Raw genomic sequence first — 16,931 nt, 5'->3', positions numbered from 1 at the left:
GCTGCTGATAGTGGGCGGGGTCTGTTACCTTGCTTAATCTGTTGGCCTTGTTTCTGATTTACCACTCCACAGAGTCACTGAGAGACTTGTGGAATTAAATGAGGCTCTCTTGGCACTGCTTGACTCGCACTACACACAGCAGTCTCTCCCACGCACTCCTCCGGAGGTCTGCCTGCTCTGTCTCCAGAGAGCGAAACTCCCGAAGGCCGCTGAAGATGAAGGCAAGTCTCCTCTCTTCTCCTGATACACATAATGCACCCACAATACACATTTTTGCCAAGACAGCAGCTGAGGATTTGTCACAGACTACAAGGTCCAAAGGAAAGATCCAGGGTGTCTGTTGGATCCCTTAGTGGCTCTCCACTGCAGGCCCACACCAAGAGGCAGTAAAGGGTAACACACTATACTAAGAGGGTTCTGGAAGGTGAGTACCATGATAGATTTGGATGGCGAGGCAGGGCTAAGCGGACCCTGTGTGAAGGAATGAATGCTGATGTGACTCCAAGTCAGCAGGGCACGAGTGGCAGGACAGGTGTCTCTGCAGCGGGGGCAGTGGAGGGGACAGGGGAGGGGATGGGGAGGGTCCAGCCTCAGCTAAAACTCAGAGGCCAGGATTTTCCTTCTTCTTCACTGGAGGAGGGCTCAAGCCTGCAGCCCATTTCTATGAACCTGGCCTTAGCTGGAGTCAGCAGTCACGTGAGTAGGAAGGAAGTGGGTATATGAGCAAAACCAGACACGAACAGGAGTGCCTGACAGGCGAAGAATTGGGAGGAAGGTGCTGCGTGCAGGTGTCAGCAGGTTCAGTGGCTAACCTTCCCCTGGGCTCCGAGCCAGGTCTCTTAAGTCCAGAGACTCCCCGTGAGGAGATAAAGGCTCAGCGTGGCAACCCAGGCAGCAGGCGGGAGAGCTGGGATTCACACAGAGCACAGACAGACCTCACACCAGGCTGCACTGCGAGTAAAACTGTGAGTGGGTGTGGAGAATATGGACACGCCTCTTGCGGGTGGGGGGCGGGGACAGATGTAGAGTGCAGGCGGGTGTTAGGTGTGGCCATGGAGGTGTGAGCACAGGTCAGTGCTCAGCAAGTGCCAGTTGCAGGTCTGCAGAGGAAGACGGTGCCGGCGCGTTGGGGAGGGGAGGGTCAGGGGAGGGGAGGGTCAGGTGTGAGCCAGGCTGAGGTTGAATAAGGTAGGGGTGTGTGTGTGTGTGTGTGTGTGTGTGTGTGTGTGTGTGTGTGTGTGTCGGGTGTACATGGGTGTGAGACACCCCAGGTGCAAGGGTCAGTGTAACTGGCTGCTGTTGGTGCCTGGTATAAGGTGGGACCTTCTCCTCAAAGGCAACTAACTGTGCTACGCAAGCAGACAATCCTAATCTTGGGGTTCTGCTCCCTCACTCTTGCCTCCCTCCCACGGAGCCTTGGCAGGTCTAGACACCCACCTGTACTGTCATCATAGACCACGGTGGCTGATCGCCACTTGAGGGACTGGACCAAGTCGAGGATGGCGTGGCTGAGAGAGGCGTAGTCAGGATAGAGGTTCACGTAGAAAGTATCCTTGTTGTCCAGGGGGTGGTGTTTCCAGCGCAGTTGGATGTGGGGCACCTCCAAGGCGTTGCAGATGGACTGGACAGCATTGGTGCAGGAGCCCTGTGATGGCCCGAAGATGGCTACCACACCCAGAGCCAACTGGTCACAGGCTGCAACAGAGGGGAGGGTGACACAGGCAGGGGTTAGTGAGGTGTTGTGTCCATGCACTGGGAGTGGTCAGTGATTTTTGACGATTGCATAAACACATGGGGGCAAAGATCCAGAGGAACGCTGTGCGGCGAGGACAACTCATGAAGTCTCAGTCTCCTCGTGAGCAACAGGGCTGTCACAGTGTCTCCTTCCTGTGATACCAGGGAGCTAAGAAGAGACCATTAGAAGGCAGCTGTGGAGCGCACTGATCCCGTAAGCACGCTAGTCAACTGTGATGTCTTCCTAAGAGGCATCCCAGCTTTCAGGCAAACAGGAAGTAACATCTGCAGACTGGGGACTCCAGCTTCTACCTTTGGGCCTGGCCTGCTCCCCAAGACCTGATCTGCGCATCTCCCTTCTCTTTCAGCAATACTACCTGGATGTTTAAGGTGCCTCTTAGACCCGTGTTCCAGTTTTCATTTCTGTTGCTGTGAAAAAATATCCCAAAAGCAACTTAGGAGAGAGTGGGTTTATTTTTGCTCACAGTTCCAAGTTACAGTGCATCACAGCAGTGGGGAAATAATCACAGCAGTGGCTTCAAACACCTAGTCACCTCACATCCACAGTCAAGAGCAGAGGGAAACACACGCACGCACACACGCACGCACGCACGCACGCACGCACGCTCACTTTCTTGCTTGTGCTCAGTTCAATTTCTCTATTCTTACACAGTTTAGAATCTTCTGCCTAGGGAATGCTGCCACCCGCGGTGGCCTGGGCCGCCCCACATCTATTGATTAAAACAACAGGCATACCTATAGACCAAGGCAGCAGAGATGTCACCCTACATGTCTACTTAAGCCAAGCCACCGTCATCCTTCATTAGACACCAGCCACCCTCCCTGTCATCTCCACACCTGGCAGCCAGAAAGAACCTTTCTGTGTCAGGAAGGCTGCGCCACTCCTTTGCTTTCCATCAGTGTAAAGGCCAAAAGTTCTTAGAGTGGCCCTAGAAGGCCCATTTACTGCAGCTTTTCTTCACCCCTGCTCCTATGACCACTGCTGCTTCCCTACTTCATCTCCTCCCTGCTCTGTCCATCTCACAGCCCTACAGCTGACTTCCAGGACATTCCCCGAGCACCGTGAGAACCCTCATCCCCTCAGCTAGCCACTCGACTCTCTCCTTTCCCGCAGGTCTCTGCATCTGCAGGTCTTATAAGGGAAGCCATCGCCCAGCTTCCAAGAGCAGTTTCGATTCCCCCAACACTCTGTAAGTTCTATACTCCATGGAGACTTGCTTAAAAGATCCATTAAACAGGGCCTCCAAGACTAAATACTGACCCATTGGGAAGGCTGGCACATTGTTAAACAAAATCTGTTTTTTCCTTCTAGCATGATGAATACACCAGTCCCCAGGCCATCCCTTCTCTTTTACATACATACATGCACAAGTATGCGTGCGTGTATACACACACACACACACACACACACACACACACACACACACACGTGCTAATTTTTTTTAAAGGATGTACATCCTTGCTAGGATATTCAGATTGAAGACTTGACTGAATGAATTGTGTCATTCCCCTGCACCACTCAAAAAAAAAAATCTGCCTCATAGGTCCCCACTTTGCTCTGACCGTGAAACAAGCAACCAAGGATACAACTTATTCCATCTTTACAATTTCCACTCTTTTATGTGATGCTCCTACCCTAGACCAAGGGCCGAGCATCATGTTTGACTAAGTCAGGGGACAGTAGGACCAGGCACAGGGTATGTGATGCAGAAGACAGTATTGAGATGCTGGTGTTGGCGTGGAGGACACAGCTGGTGATAAAGATGTTTATGGCATTACAGTCATAGAGATGAGGCCAGCCAGGATGGCAAGAGACATGAGTGGAGAGAGAGAGAAAGAGATAAAAACGGGGCTGCTGTGGACCACAGTACCTGTGGGATGGTGCTGCTTATAAAGAGGTTCTTGTCAGGGAAGTGATGGTGGTGAAGGCAGTAGGGGGATTGATGTTGGTGTTGGCAAGACCAGTGATGATGAAGATGCTGCAGTCATGGGGATGATGGCAGCAGAGGCAGGGATGGAGGTGATGGCATGGATAGGGATGACAAGAACTGTGGTACTGATATCTGTGGTGGTTACAGATGACGTCCACACTGGACTCTGTTCTCCCAAAGGTACAGGGTCTAGAACTATTTGGCTCATTCCTAATTTCTACTTCTTTTTTTTTCTCCTTTCCCCTCGCTATATCTGTTTCCTAGTCCCTCCATGTTTCTTCTACCTTCTGAGGATCTTCCAGGATGGAAGAACTCTGCTATCAGCAAGGCCCAGGACAGGGGTTATCACAGCATCAGCATCAACAACAACAGCAGCCTTGCTTCCAGATGTTTGCAGGGCAGCAGCCAACCTTGTCCTGGCAGTTCTGTGCATACGCTGCAGTAATTACATTATTTGTGGCTTCAATTTTGAATCCATTTTCTGGTCATTTTACAGTAACTCGATGGTTCACAGTCATTGTGGGAGTCCCCAACCTGAATACATCCCCCCCCCCTTTCCATGGCAATTGTAGTTATAGCTGAAATTATCCCAATCAATTTATGTCTTAAAAGGAATTGAGCCACCCAGAGAATAAGTGCAGGCAGAGGAGCCTGGGGAGTGCTGGGTCGATTCCAGCCTGCGCTGGCCAGGCTTAGAAGAAAACACAGTGCTTTCTGGGCTGCTGGCTCAGATCCTGACTGGCAGACATTCTTCTTTTAATTTTCCACAAAACATTTCAAAATAAAGGCAATAGTGAAAGTTCCTTTTAATGGGGAAAGGCCTCCCGGGCCTCAAGCAGGAGGAAGGACTAATTCAGTCAGAGCCGGTGGAGTAAGTGGTGCCAAGTTTTGTGTTGCTGTGTCCCCTTGCTCCACATGACCTAAGGTAGCTGAAGCCAGCTCACAGCAGGAGAACGGTGCTGGTAACTTCCATCTAGAAACAATTAATTATCACTGGATTCCTCAGAATTGGGCCTTAGTGCATCTCCTTAGAAGGGTCCTAACGAAGCTCCTGAGGAATGCAACCTGAAAAAAACCCCAAAGAGCGAAAGAAATACAGACCAGGGGAGTGCAGCGCTCCTGGGAAGAGGGCAGTGTTCTGTGGGAGCTGACCCCACAGAAGAAATGCCTGGAGGATCAGACAGGGTTGCTTCTGTCTGTGGAAGAGGCAAGCTACCTCTGAAACACAGACATAATGCTGTATACTAACCTCCCCAACCTACATCTGTGTGTCTGTCTATCTGTCTGTCTGTCTGTCTGTCTGTCTGTGTATATCTCTTTCTCTGTCTCTGTGTCTCTCTCTGCCTCTGTGTGTGTGTGTGTGTGTGTAGAGAGAGAGAGAGAGAAGAAGAAGAGGAGGAGGAGGAGGAGGAAGAGGAAGAGGAGAGGAAAGAGGGGGGGAGGGGGAGAGAGATATGGAACCCAGAGTACATGCCAGACAAACTCTCTTCCACTGGGCCACACTCATCCGACCTGAGTCTGTTCCTTTCTGGCTGATTAAAATTCCATTGTTTAATTATGTGTTGATCTGTCTGTTCTCTTGTAGACGGTGCCTTCATCCATCTCTAGCATTTGATTGTTAACAGAAAATTGACTAGATAGAAACATCCTTCTAGGCAAAAGGTTTGGTGAAGTCGAATCCATCCTACCAGCCTTCTGTACAAGAAACAAATCTCAACAGTCATGTCTCACGAGAAAATTACTCAATAGATCAAATAGCCAACCATGAAAGACACAGTCACAGACCTCCTAGAAGAAAAGAGAAGGCATGGTCTTTAGGATAGGCAGAGAGTTCTCACCCAGAACATGATGAGGATTATTAATAAATCAAACTTTTTACAATTAAGGATTTTGCTTCCCATGAGATACAACCACTAAGAGAGTATCAAAGACAATCCCACATGTAATGAATATAATACACATATAAATGTATATATTCACACATACTCCCAAAATGATTCTTATTAGAATATATAAAGAACTCCTTTAAATCAACAAGGAAATGACAACTCAATTTTTAAAAGGTTATTGAAAAGTTCTAAAAAGAAGAAAAGGAATATTCAAATGACCTATTCAATATTCAAATTAGCCAGGTGGGGCATATTAGGTCTTATGAGGCAATGGGACACAGAAGCGCAAAACCTGGTACCAACTACCACACCTGCTCTGGCTGAATTAGCCCTTCCTCCTGCACTGAGCCCCACAGGTCTTTCCCCATTAAAAGAAACTTCCATTGTCTAATCATCAGATTAATACAAAAGAAAGCCACAGTAAGCCAACCACTGCACCGATCAGCAGAACGGCCGAACACTTCAAAAGTCTGCATGTCGGCCCAGATGCAGAGTACCTGCCAGCCTCGAGCTGCCGTGGGAGTGCAGATCTGTGCAACCACCTATGAAACTGTTTGGCTGGACACGGTGACCCCATGCTTCAACTCCTAAAAATTAACTCAACAAAACGGGGTACCTCTGCCCCAGAAGACAAGCACATGGCCGTTCACAGAAATACTGCGTTAGTAACTCCTGAGCGGGAGCAACTCAGGGGCTTGTAGAGAGTGAGATTCATTTTCAAAGGGTCATCAGAGGCTGAGCACAGTGGCGTACACCTTTAATCCCAGCACTCGGGAGGCAGAGGCAGGGAGGAGCATTGTGAGTTCGAGGCCAGCCTGGTCTACGCTACAAGTCCAGTTTTTGTTTTGAAAAACAAAAAACAAACAAATGAACAAAAAACCAAAACCAAAACAAATCAAAGGGTCATCAGTCATCTAGTGGAATGCTGCACTCAGTGGAGGCCAGAGAGTGCCGCTGGATTCAACAGGCCTCTCAGGAGAGGGGCCTGGGGTCCAATAATAAACAATGCTCAAAATGGAGATGCCGAGTGAGTCTAACCTCATGACTCTGAGACCAAGCTAAATCAGTGCATGGTAACAGCATGGCCTGTTGGCAGCCACAAGTAGCCATCAGTGCATGGCCACAGGGGCTCCCAGAGGCCTAGAAGGGCTTGCCTGGTCTCTGGCTTGATCTGAGTGCTAAGGATAGTGTCTTGATCTGCCTTTTAGACAGGTTTGTTTCTTCTCAGTACTCCCTGGCCAAGCCAAGGTTGTACTCTTCTCTCGTACATCACGCCATGCAGTTCCCAGGCCTGGCCTCATCTTCCCAGCCATGATAAAGACAGATAGAAGTCCGGCAGTAGCGGGGACCGTCCACCTCTGCCTTTCTCACCTTGTGACACCTAACTTCTGTCACACAGCAAATGCTCACCCAGGATCTCTCAAGTACACAGAAAGCCCTCCTGCAAATCCACCCTGGTTTCCATGTTGCTCTTGTCCGTCCTGTTTTCCACCATCCTCAGAGCACATCTTGGACATCTCTTATTCCAGGAAGCCCTCCTGCTTGTCCCAGCTCTTGTGTTATTCGTTACCTTTCTCTGGCTATGGTAGCTGTTGGATGTGACCTGTAGAGGGCGTAGCTTCGTCTCCCTCCTTCATGTGGGATTATCAGGAGAAATCTAAAGTGAGTTCGGGACACCAGGAATTCATTCACACTTTCTCTCACTTGTATATCAGATCAAACCATCAGCAATGGCTTTGTGCACCCCTGGGTGCAGGTTCATGATAGGTGTGCTGGTCGGTTTGTGCGGACTTGACACAAACTAGAGACACCTGGTGGGAGGGAACTGCAATGAAGGAATTCCTCATCAGGCTGGCCTGTTGTCTGGCCTGATGATGTAAGAGACCCCAGCCCAGCGTGGGTGGTGCCACCCTGGCAGGTGGTCCTGTGGTGTGTAAGAGCAGTGTGAGCACAGGGAGGGAAAGAGGGGCAGCGAGCATGGTCTCTGCTTCAGCTCCTGCCTCCCGGCCCTGCCTTGGCTTTCCTCCAAATTGGATTTGGTCAGTGTTTTATCATAGCAACATAAAGCAAACTAGGACACCGGGTTATATAGTACAGTAAGTAATGCAATGCTAATAGAGCCTGTAGTCTAGTAAAGAAACAAAAACACACACACCCTCACATACACATGCCCTTTTTATAAACACACACACACACACACACATGCTCTTATACATACACACATATGCCCTTATACACACATGTGTCCTTTGACACATACACATGCCCTTATACATACACACATGTACCCTTAGACACACAGACATGCCCTTATACACACACACACACACACACACACACACACACATGCCCTTATACATACACATGCCCTTAGATACACACACACACACACACACACACATACACACACACACACACACACACACACACACACACACACACACGAAGTTGAGATTGTGAAAGAAAAGCCTAGGGTTATAAGACAGAGGCAGGATGCCTGACTTTATCTTAAGAAGACTATAAAGAGAATTCATCAGCTCCACCAGCCAGGGTGCATGGGGGTAGTGTGTGTGTGTGTGTGTGTGTGTGTGTGTGTGTGTGTGTGTGTGTGTGTGTATTTGGAGGAATTATAAACAGGGGAAACAGGATATACAAAATCCCCAAGGAGGCAGGTAGAGCTAGAACTGGTTGTAAGGAACTGGGTGCACAGATATGGCAGGAAAGTTAGGCTGGGGCTAGATTGGCCATCTGATGACCCGGGGTTGGGCTACACTAAGGTTTTAGGGGAGTAAGCTGTGTGGTCTGATATGGAAGGAGAGACTATGGCTGACTCTGGGAGGTGTCAAATGGTTTTGTCTCTGTGGACAACCTGACAGTATTGCATAGGGAGTGTAAGTCCTGGGAGGAAGTGCCCTGGAAGGCTTCCCCTAACTGTGCTGTGCTGTCACCAGGAGAGGGGGATCACCAATGCAGAATAACAAAGCATCACTAGTCATTGGGCTGGTTGAACCCATGAGGGCCTCTGATCTGACTCCAGGCAATTGCTGAGTCCTATAATTTCTGTGAATAGATCTGATCCAATGTAATCATTTGCTAGTGCTGGCCACAGGGTATGCTGGGAAGAATATCAGTGCAGGGAGGCAGGGCTTAGTGCATGGAGGCGGGGCTTAGTGCAGGGAGGCAGGGCTTAGTACAGGGAGGCAGGGCTCAGGACTAAGGGTGGATTGAGGCTCAAGCATATCAAACAAAACAGCTCTGGGTCATGGAGCCTCTGACCTTGGGCACACAGTCGGGGAGGGGCAGCAGGGAAAACTGTGGAAGTTAGGGCTCCCCACCTCGCAACCCCCAGCCTTGTCAACCTAGTGCTTGGAAGGCAGGAGCCAGTGTACCCAGAGCCAAGTCCTATTTTTCAGTGTCAGACACAGTCCTTGGCACTTAATAGAGGCATTATTTCACAGTGTGGGGAACCGAGACACTTAGTTCAACACAGCAGCTGAGGTCAGAGTTGTTGGAATGCCAGCTTGGGCAGCCTGGCTCCACAGTCACACTCGGCCGACTTTCTGGGCTCAAAAGCTAAGCACAGAGGGGCTTTGGAAAACAGAGCCAGGAGTAGGTGACATCCTGGCTTCTCTGCCCTTGGCAGCCCAGGAGATCAAATGGCTTGGAAAGCAGGAACTCCTTAGAGAGACAGGCGAGAGTCTCAGCCCTCGGAATAGACATGGACGACGCTAACCCCTAAACTCAGCGTCCAGGCGTCGGGGACAATGGTTCTTAGGTTGTGATCAGTCAATGACTTCACTCAACAATCACTTCACTGAGCAGCTACTATAGTCCCTGACCTCTCAGGTGCCCCAGGGATAGATCAAATATCAAAAAAGAGTCTTCCCTTCAGTAATGTGAGAGAGACGAGAAAGTACATTAAAAACACAGCGATTTAACTAAAAACTGTGATATGAGCTTTGATGGGCTATGATATCATATTTCGGAAAGGATGACCTAGTCATTTTCGAAATGAGATTCCTTAGGCTTGAGATCTTTAAAATGGTTACACGGAAATCTAAAGTTCTATGGGAGCTATTTCCAGTTATCTAAGCCTTTAAGTTGAGTTTGAATTAAATATATATGTAAAAATATAGTTCAGATATGCAGCCTCCCTCGGGATCTGCGGGGAATTGGTTCCAGGGCCCCCTGCTGATCGCAGACAGGCAGATGCTGGGTCCCTGGCTCGGTATTTGCATATGTCGTCCACACACTCTGCCTTATGCTCTATAGTCTCAAGACGCCTCATCCCACAATGCAATGCAAATGCTATGTAAATAGGCGCTGTGCTTATTGTTTAGGGAAAATGACACAGAAAAGTCTATATATGTTTAGAACAGAAGCAACTGCTTTTTTTTTCCTTCCCTGAGTGTCTTTTGTCCATGGTTTGTTAAAAGCAGAGCTGCAGAGCCCATGAGCCTGCAGGGCTCACACGCGTTGGTATATGTATATTAGCTACCTTTGAAAAGGGACTAACGTGGGGCTAGAAGGCTGCCTCAGCAGTTCAGAGCCCTGGTTACTCCTGCGGAGGAGCCAGGTTCAGTTCCCAGCACCCACACAGCAGCTCGCAATCAAACTCCATTTCCAGGGGGGAATCCGACGCCCTCTTCTGGCATCTGCAGGCACTGCATGTGTGTAGTGCCCATACATGCATGCAGGCAAACACTCACACACATGAAACAACAAAAACAACAACAACAAAAAAATCAATAAATCTTTTAAAAAAGATAGCAACAAGCTAGGCAGTGATGGCGTGTGCCTTTAATCCCAGCACTCAGGAGGCAGAGGCACGTGGATCTCTGAGTTCAAGGACAGACTGGTCTATAATTGTAGGTTCTGGGACATTCAGGGCTGTATGGGAAACCCTGTCTTGAAAAAACAAACAAACAAACAAACAAACAAACAAAAGAAAGCAAAAAGTAACAACAACCCATGGTGACTCAGGTGTACTGTGTAGCACACTGGAAACTGGTTGCTCACCCTGGTACTGAAAAGTCAGTTACCGGTGTGTGTGTGTGAGTGTGTGTGTGTGAGTGTGTGTGTGTGTGTGTGTGTGTGTGTGTGTGTGTGTGTGTGTGTGTGCATGAAGACCATGGGCAGTAGAACTTCACTCTTTTAAATGTGTCTGCTAATTAGCAAAGATCCGGGTGATATCTGTTTTTATCTTATTTTTTTAAGAATTCAGGTGTGCGACAACTTTAACTGGACTCCTCACAACTCATTGTCGTTGTGATCCAGAACGTCCTAGAAAAGAAAGTACAGACCCATATGACTGCAGGGCCGGTGTCCATTTGGGGCTCATCTGCAGGATCCAGGATCAAGCTGCTGCAGGCACTGAGCAGCGCGCTGTGTTCATAATGCCTTTTTATGACAGGCAGATGGTGTGCTTTTGGGCTAATACCGGATCTGCTTTATATGTACGCTACCTATTGCTGCTGGAGCAGGATACCAGCGAAAGGTAAAATAAGTGCTGTAGCAAGGTGACTGTGGTGGTTAATAATGTATCGCATATTTTGAAATAGCTGAAAGAGAGGATTTTCAATGTTCTTACCAACGAGGGATGATAAATGCTCCATGTGGTAGGTGTGTGATGTCCTCTGATTTGAGTACTCCACAAAGCACACATGTAGCCAAACAGCACCTGCTATACCACTGTTATAACATTTGTCCATTAAAAAGAAAATTAATAGGAAAAAAAATCAGGTTTGAGAATGTTCACTTTGGTTCAAAGGTCCTGGAGACCTTGGCTGGCCTCTTCTCAGGCAATCTCAGGCCCTGTGTCCTTTCTTCAGATTCCCAGGCACCCTTCATAGCCTCTCACAGCCTTGCTGTGTAGTACAGGCTGACCTTGTACTCGTTATATAGTCCAGGTTGGCCCAAAGCTCATGATCTTCTCTTGGCTTCCAGACTGCTGGCACTGCAGCCTACAGTACCACGCCTGGCTAGCCTGGATCTTCCTCATAGGCTCCACTCTACTCCTGGGGGACTGGTACATCCTGATCTAGACTGGGACAAAATCAGGTCCCCAGACCAAGTGGGAAAGGCTCCACTCCCGATACACACACACACACACACACACACACACACACACACACACACACACACACGTTGGAAGTGCACAGTGAAGATCTGTACACTCACCCTTCTTGGTGGCTTCAAAGCTGTCATGGAAGTGAATCCTCTGAATATCGTAAGTCAAGGTTGTGTTGGGCAGCAGGGTCCTGTTCCTGTTGATGATGTTGGCAGAAAATCGAAAGGCATGCTCCTCGGCGTTCATGACCTGGGCGTTGGGGCCGTCCGCATACTCGAAGATTCCTCCTGTGAGAAATGACAGAGCTGTGTGTGGGAGGAGGGATGGGCTGGAGCAAGGACGCTCCACGCAGGCTTTCTAGGCAAGGCCCTCCCACCCCAGTGTTCAGTACTAGCTTAGATAATCTCCACGTTCAAAAATTATACATTTTACCCAACCTGCAAATTCCTGCTAACAAAATCTGACAGGCCAGAATGAGATTACCAACTTAATACCGCTATGAAAATTCTTAATAGAGTTCTGGCGAGCAGAATCTACCAGAATATTACAAGGCTAACATACCATGACCACATAGTTTTATTTCGGGAATGCAAGACCAGCTCGATACAAAGGAATCCATGAATACTATTCCACGATAGCAATAGTTCAAAGGAGATGAAAATACAGTCGGCTCACAAAATTCAGGCAAGCGTCTGAGGAAAACCAGTGTCTACTGCCATAAAGAAGGTCTAATGAGACAGTGGTAGGAAAGGCACTTCCTTCAAGCAGCTTAGCTCACACCGGCCTAACCACCACACTAACATCTAATGAAACACTAGAGGCATTCTTGCCAAATGAAAAATTAAAACAACAACAAAAAAAGTGTTGGTGAAGATTCACACCGTGCCGCTGCCCAGCAAAACGAGACCAGAACGTGAACTGCGGCGAGTCGTGGCTCCGGCAAAGGTGCAAGCTCTTGTTTGTACATCGTATAAATGTTAACATATTGTGATTGTATTCACCCCCATTATCACCTTTTATCTCCCCCTTCCACTCTTTCCCAACTAGCCCCCCTCTATTTGCATGGTTTTTTTTTCTTTGTGCGTATACATGGGTCTTGTGCAGATGGCCGAGGTCGCTGTGTGTTCATTTCTGCAATGGCCACATCACAGCCGTGTGTTAGCATGTCACAGCACCCTCCCTATCCTCTGGTTCTTACCATCTTTTCACCTCCTGCAATGCTCCCTGGGCCTCAGAGGAGGTAATGTGGACATTTTCTAAGGGCTGCATGCTTAACAGACATGTATTTCAGCAATGCTAACCCAATTATGAATCTCTGTGTTGACCACAGAGCCCACGGAGGCTTTTTTCTTTTGACCAAGGTTGCACTAATATATAGGTATAAATGGGAAAAATTTAGAAGGCAGCTTAACTACATGAACATATATCAAATCATCAGCGGGAGATTTCCTCTGTGAGACCTGCGATATCCCTAGCTATAGGTTTTTGAGCAGGTTTATAGCACCAGGCGTATATTCCCTCCCATGGAGCAGGCCTCAGATCCAATCAGGAATTGGTTGGTTGCCCAATGCTACTATTGCACCAGTGAGTGCAATGGAGGAAGGAAAAAAAAAAAAAAAAGCAATCCCCAACCACTAAAAACAGGTAAGAGCAGCTGTTAGAGAAAGTTAAATAACTAGTTAGTTAGCACTTTTTTTTTTTTGGAGACAGTTTTTTCTCTGTAGCCCCGGCTGTGTTAGAATTCACTCAATTCACTCTGTAGACCAGGCTGGCCTCAAACTTGGAGATCTGCCTGCCTCTGCCTCCAGAATGCTGGGACTAAGGGTGCATACCACCACCACCCAGCTACTTAGCAAATATTAATAGTGCCTCTTTATACCAGAGAGAACTCATAGGGACACATAACAACAAAAGATTCCCTTTAACCACATCAGCACAAATATTAAACAACACATAATAGCCCAAATACAAACATGTGATTCCAATACTTTACAAATAATGAAAACAAATGAAACTCCTTAAGCAAGAGCGATAATTAGGCCAAGGGTGGCATCTCAGCACTCAGGAGGCAGAGGCTGGGGGGCCTCTGTGAGTTTCAGACATGCCAGGGCTACCCAGGGAGACCGAGAGAAACAGAGATACACGCACATAGCTCCAATGCCCCTGTTCCTTGGGAAGTAAAATTTCGGGTCTCAGTTTTCTCCGCAGTCATTTTTCAGTTTAATTCAACCCTAATCACAACCGCACAAAGACTTCTCTTTTACTTGGAAAAATGACTCTAAAACGTGAAATCTAAACACGAGATAGTGACTGAAAAAATGTCTTTACAGGGATGATGAAAGGTGACTTGTATTATCAGATTTTAAAATATATCATTAAGCCAAAATAATTAAAACCGTGTTGTAACAGCGTCTCCAAACACGGAAGATCAAGAGGATGAGATAAAAAGCCTCAGAAAGAAGCTCGGGCAGAGACAAGTGTCTAAAACATGAATGAGGAAAATGTTTCGCAGCAGTAAAAGAATGAATTATTCATTAATTGTGTCCTGACAATTATTCTGTTATTTGGGATTTCAGGGTTTTTAAAATTCTTTTTGGCACAAGGATTGAACACAGAGTTTCATACACACAGGGTTTCACACACGCAGAGTTTCACACACGCAGGGTTTCACACAGGCAGGGTTTCACACACGCAGGGTTTCACACACACAGGGTTTTATACACCCAGGGTTTCACACATGCAGGGTTTCTTACACGCAGGGTTTCGTATGTGCTAGGCAGGTGCTCTCCCACCGAGCGAGATGCCTGGCTCTCTAGATTCCAATCTTAAAACATTGCAGATGAATCAGAGATTAACAAGGAAACAAAAGAAAGAGACAAGAGAACACTAGAAAGTTGCCAGAATAGGAGATATGGGTGAACGGTAGGTAATGCCGGAGTGGAAGACGGCTGTCTAAACATTTCAATAAAATCCAAAACTGTGGAAGAAAGACCACTAGCTCTGAGGAAGTAACATTGGACGTCCATGCACCAAAATCACCACCACCAACCTTGAATGGTAAGAAGCCAACTAGAAAAAGAAATCTGTACCATGGACACCAGGGTTCAGACTCAGCAAAAAAGGCCGATACCCCAGTGTAAGCAGGTGCAAAGGAAAAGTACAGGTTCTCTGTTAACAAAAAAAAAAAAAAAAAAGCAAACAAGCTATCGATGGATGCGGATAGGTGTCACCTTCCCTTGTAATTAAATGAACTCCTCAGAAAGACGCCAGTTTACCTCATCAGATGGGCAAAGGGAGAAGGCGGACAAAACCACGCGGGCACCTGCTTCATTGTTGGCAGATGGGGGAAGTGGCACATATTGCTCCTCCCAATGGCCGTGTACGGAGAGGATCTAGAAAGACCCTCTCGGGGGACGGTAAGCTGTGCGCATATATATCTGTGGAACTATAACATTTTAACGAGACGACTCCTCATCTGGGAAGCTTCTCCTTGTAACAGATGGAAGATCATTACAGAAAAACTACAACCAATCAAAATGCAGAGTTGTGGAGGAGCTGAAGTGCAGTGGACGCAACCTCACACAGCACCTGCACCTAAGGCTCAGGGATCATTGCAGGGAGGGCACAGAGAGAGCCAGAGGACCAGGACGTTGCGCCTCCGAGAGACGTCAGAGAAGCGACACCCGAGAAGTCTCCTCAACATGGCTGCCCAAACAGGACCCGAGCAAGCTTGCTGCCTTGTCAGGCATGCTAACTTGGAAGAAGAGAAGCTCACTAGGCCTCAACCCTAGACAAGAAAGAACCACAGGCAACTACGCAATTCTGAGCGCAGGAGAAGTAGTCTTCCCCAGGGAAGGGTTCGCAGGATGGTTATCCAATACCACCATCAGCCCTGAGAACATATACATGTATTACATGGGCTGAGCAGGCTGTATTTCTATATTTAGGAATACATAGGTGTGTGTACGTGTGTGTGTGTGTGTGTGTATGTCCTGCTGTGTGTGCAAATATACATAAATATAAGAATATGAGACCAAGATTTCGAGGACGAGCAAAGGAAGTACATGAGAAAGGTAGGAAGAAAGAAAAAGGGGGAAATGATCTGATTATATTATAATTCCCCAAAATTGTTTGTTTGTTTGTTTTTGTTTTCTTTTTTTCCGGGACAGGGTTTCTCAGTGTAGTCCTAGCTGTCCTGGACTCACTTTGTAAACCAGGCTGGCTTCAAACTCACAGCAGTCTGCCTACCTCTGCCTCCCTGACTGCTGGGATTACAGGCGTGCGCCACTGCACCAAGCTCCCCAAATTACTTTTTTAAGTTTGTTTTTTCTAGATATGTTTTCTCTGTATAGCCCTGGTTGTCCTAGAACTTGCTTTGTAAACCAGGCTGGCCTTGAACTCAGAGATCTGTCTCCTGAGTGTGGGAACTGAAGGTGTGCACCACCATGTGCGGCTATTTTCAAAAAGTGCAAGGATGTGGGAAATGTACATGATGCCATTGCTGTTGCAGTTTTGAGGAAATTCAGGGGAAAGAGAAGAATGAAACAGGATGAAGGAAGGCTCGAGCCACTGGGGAAGGGGAGCTGTTGTTTCTTTAATACTGCCATGTATTTAGAGATGTGCCTTTATTCTTTCAGTAATGAGCTTTCTTGAGATATTCTTTGTGTTCCACGAAATTAACCTGTTTTTGTGTGTATGGTGACGCTAAGTTAAGGAGTCATGGGAGCATACCCCAACCCAAATTTGGAACATCTCCATCACCCAATAATACCCCCTGCCGCCGTTTCCCTGTTTGCACTAGTAATCCCAAGGAAACCACTAATTTGCTTTTTGTCTCCAGAGATTTCTTTCCCCCTTCTGAACAGTTCACACAAATAGAGACACACAGTGGGTGTTCTTCTGGGTCTGGCTTCTTGTGCTCAATGTGTGTGTGGTTTATCGGGACATAGCATGTATCAGTACCTCGTTTTGTTTAACTAGCATTACTGTGCATAGATGTGCTGCCTCTCATTTAGCCATGTGGCAGCTGATCGGTGTTTGGACTGTTTTCATTTGGGAAAGCTAAAAGAAAAAAAAATGTGGCTTCCAGCTTCTGGCCTGTCATATGAAAAGCTTGGAAGCAAGTCCAAGTCGTCATTCCGCGTAACAACAAATCAACAACCTACGAATCATAGTGTATTGGAATCCTTAACGGGATTCCAAGCTTATGTGCTTGAATACCTGGTTGCCAGTTGGGGGCGCTGTTTTGGGAGGCTGTGGAATCTTTTAGATAGAGGGCCTAGCTAG

General features: G+C 47.5%; 1 protein-coding gene across 1 annotated transcript in view; it reads right to left on the bottom strand.

The window, feature by feature from the left end:
* The window catches only part of GRIK3 (glutamate ionotropic receptor kainate type subunit 3), a 220,954-nt gene that overhangs the window by 76,378 nt on the left and 127,645 nt on the right, over window positions 1–16,931 (bottom strand). Inside the window, exons 2-3 of the mRNA XM_084786254.1 lie at window positions 11,756–11,932; window positions 1,438–1,695 (exon numbers count right to left, since the gene is read on the bottom strand). Of these exons, the coding sequence (XP_084642380.1) occupies window positions 1,438–1,695; window positions 11,756–11,932 (435 nt within the window). The remainder of the gene's footprint in view (window positions 1–1,437; window positions 1,696–11,755; window positions 11,933–16,931) is intronic.

The sequence above is a fragment of the Acomys minous genome (genome assembly GCF_964271855.1).
Source record: "Acomys minous genome assembly, chromosome: 6".
NCBI lineage: Eukaryota > Metazoa > Chordata > Mammalia > Rodentia > Muridae > Acomys > Acomys minous.
The sequence above is the reverse complement of the archived record's forward strand: the minus strand, read 5'-3'. Positions and strand labels throughout refer to the sequence as shown.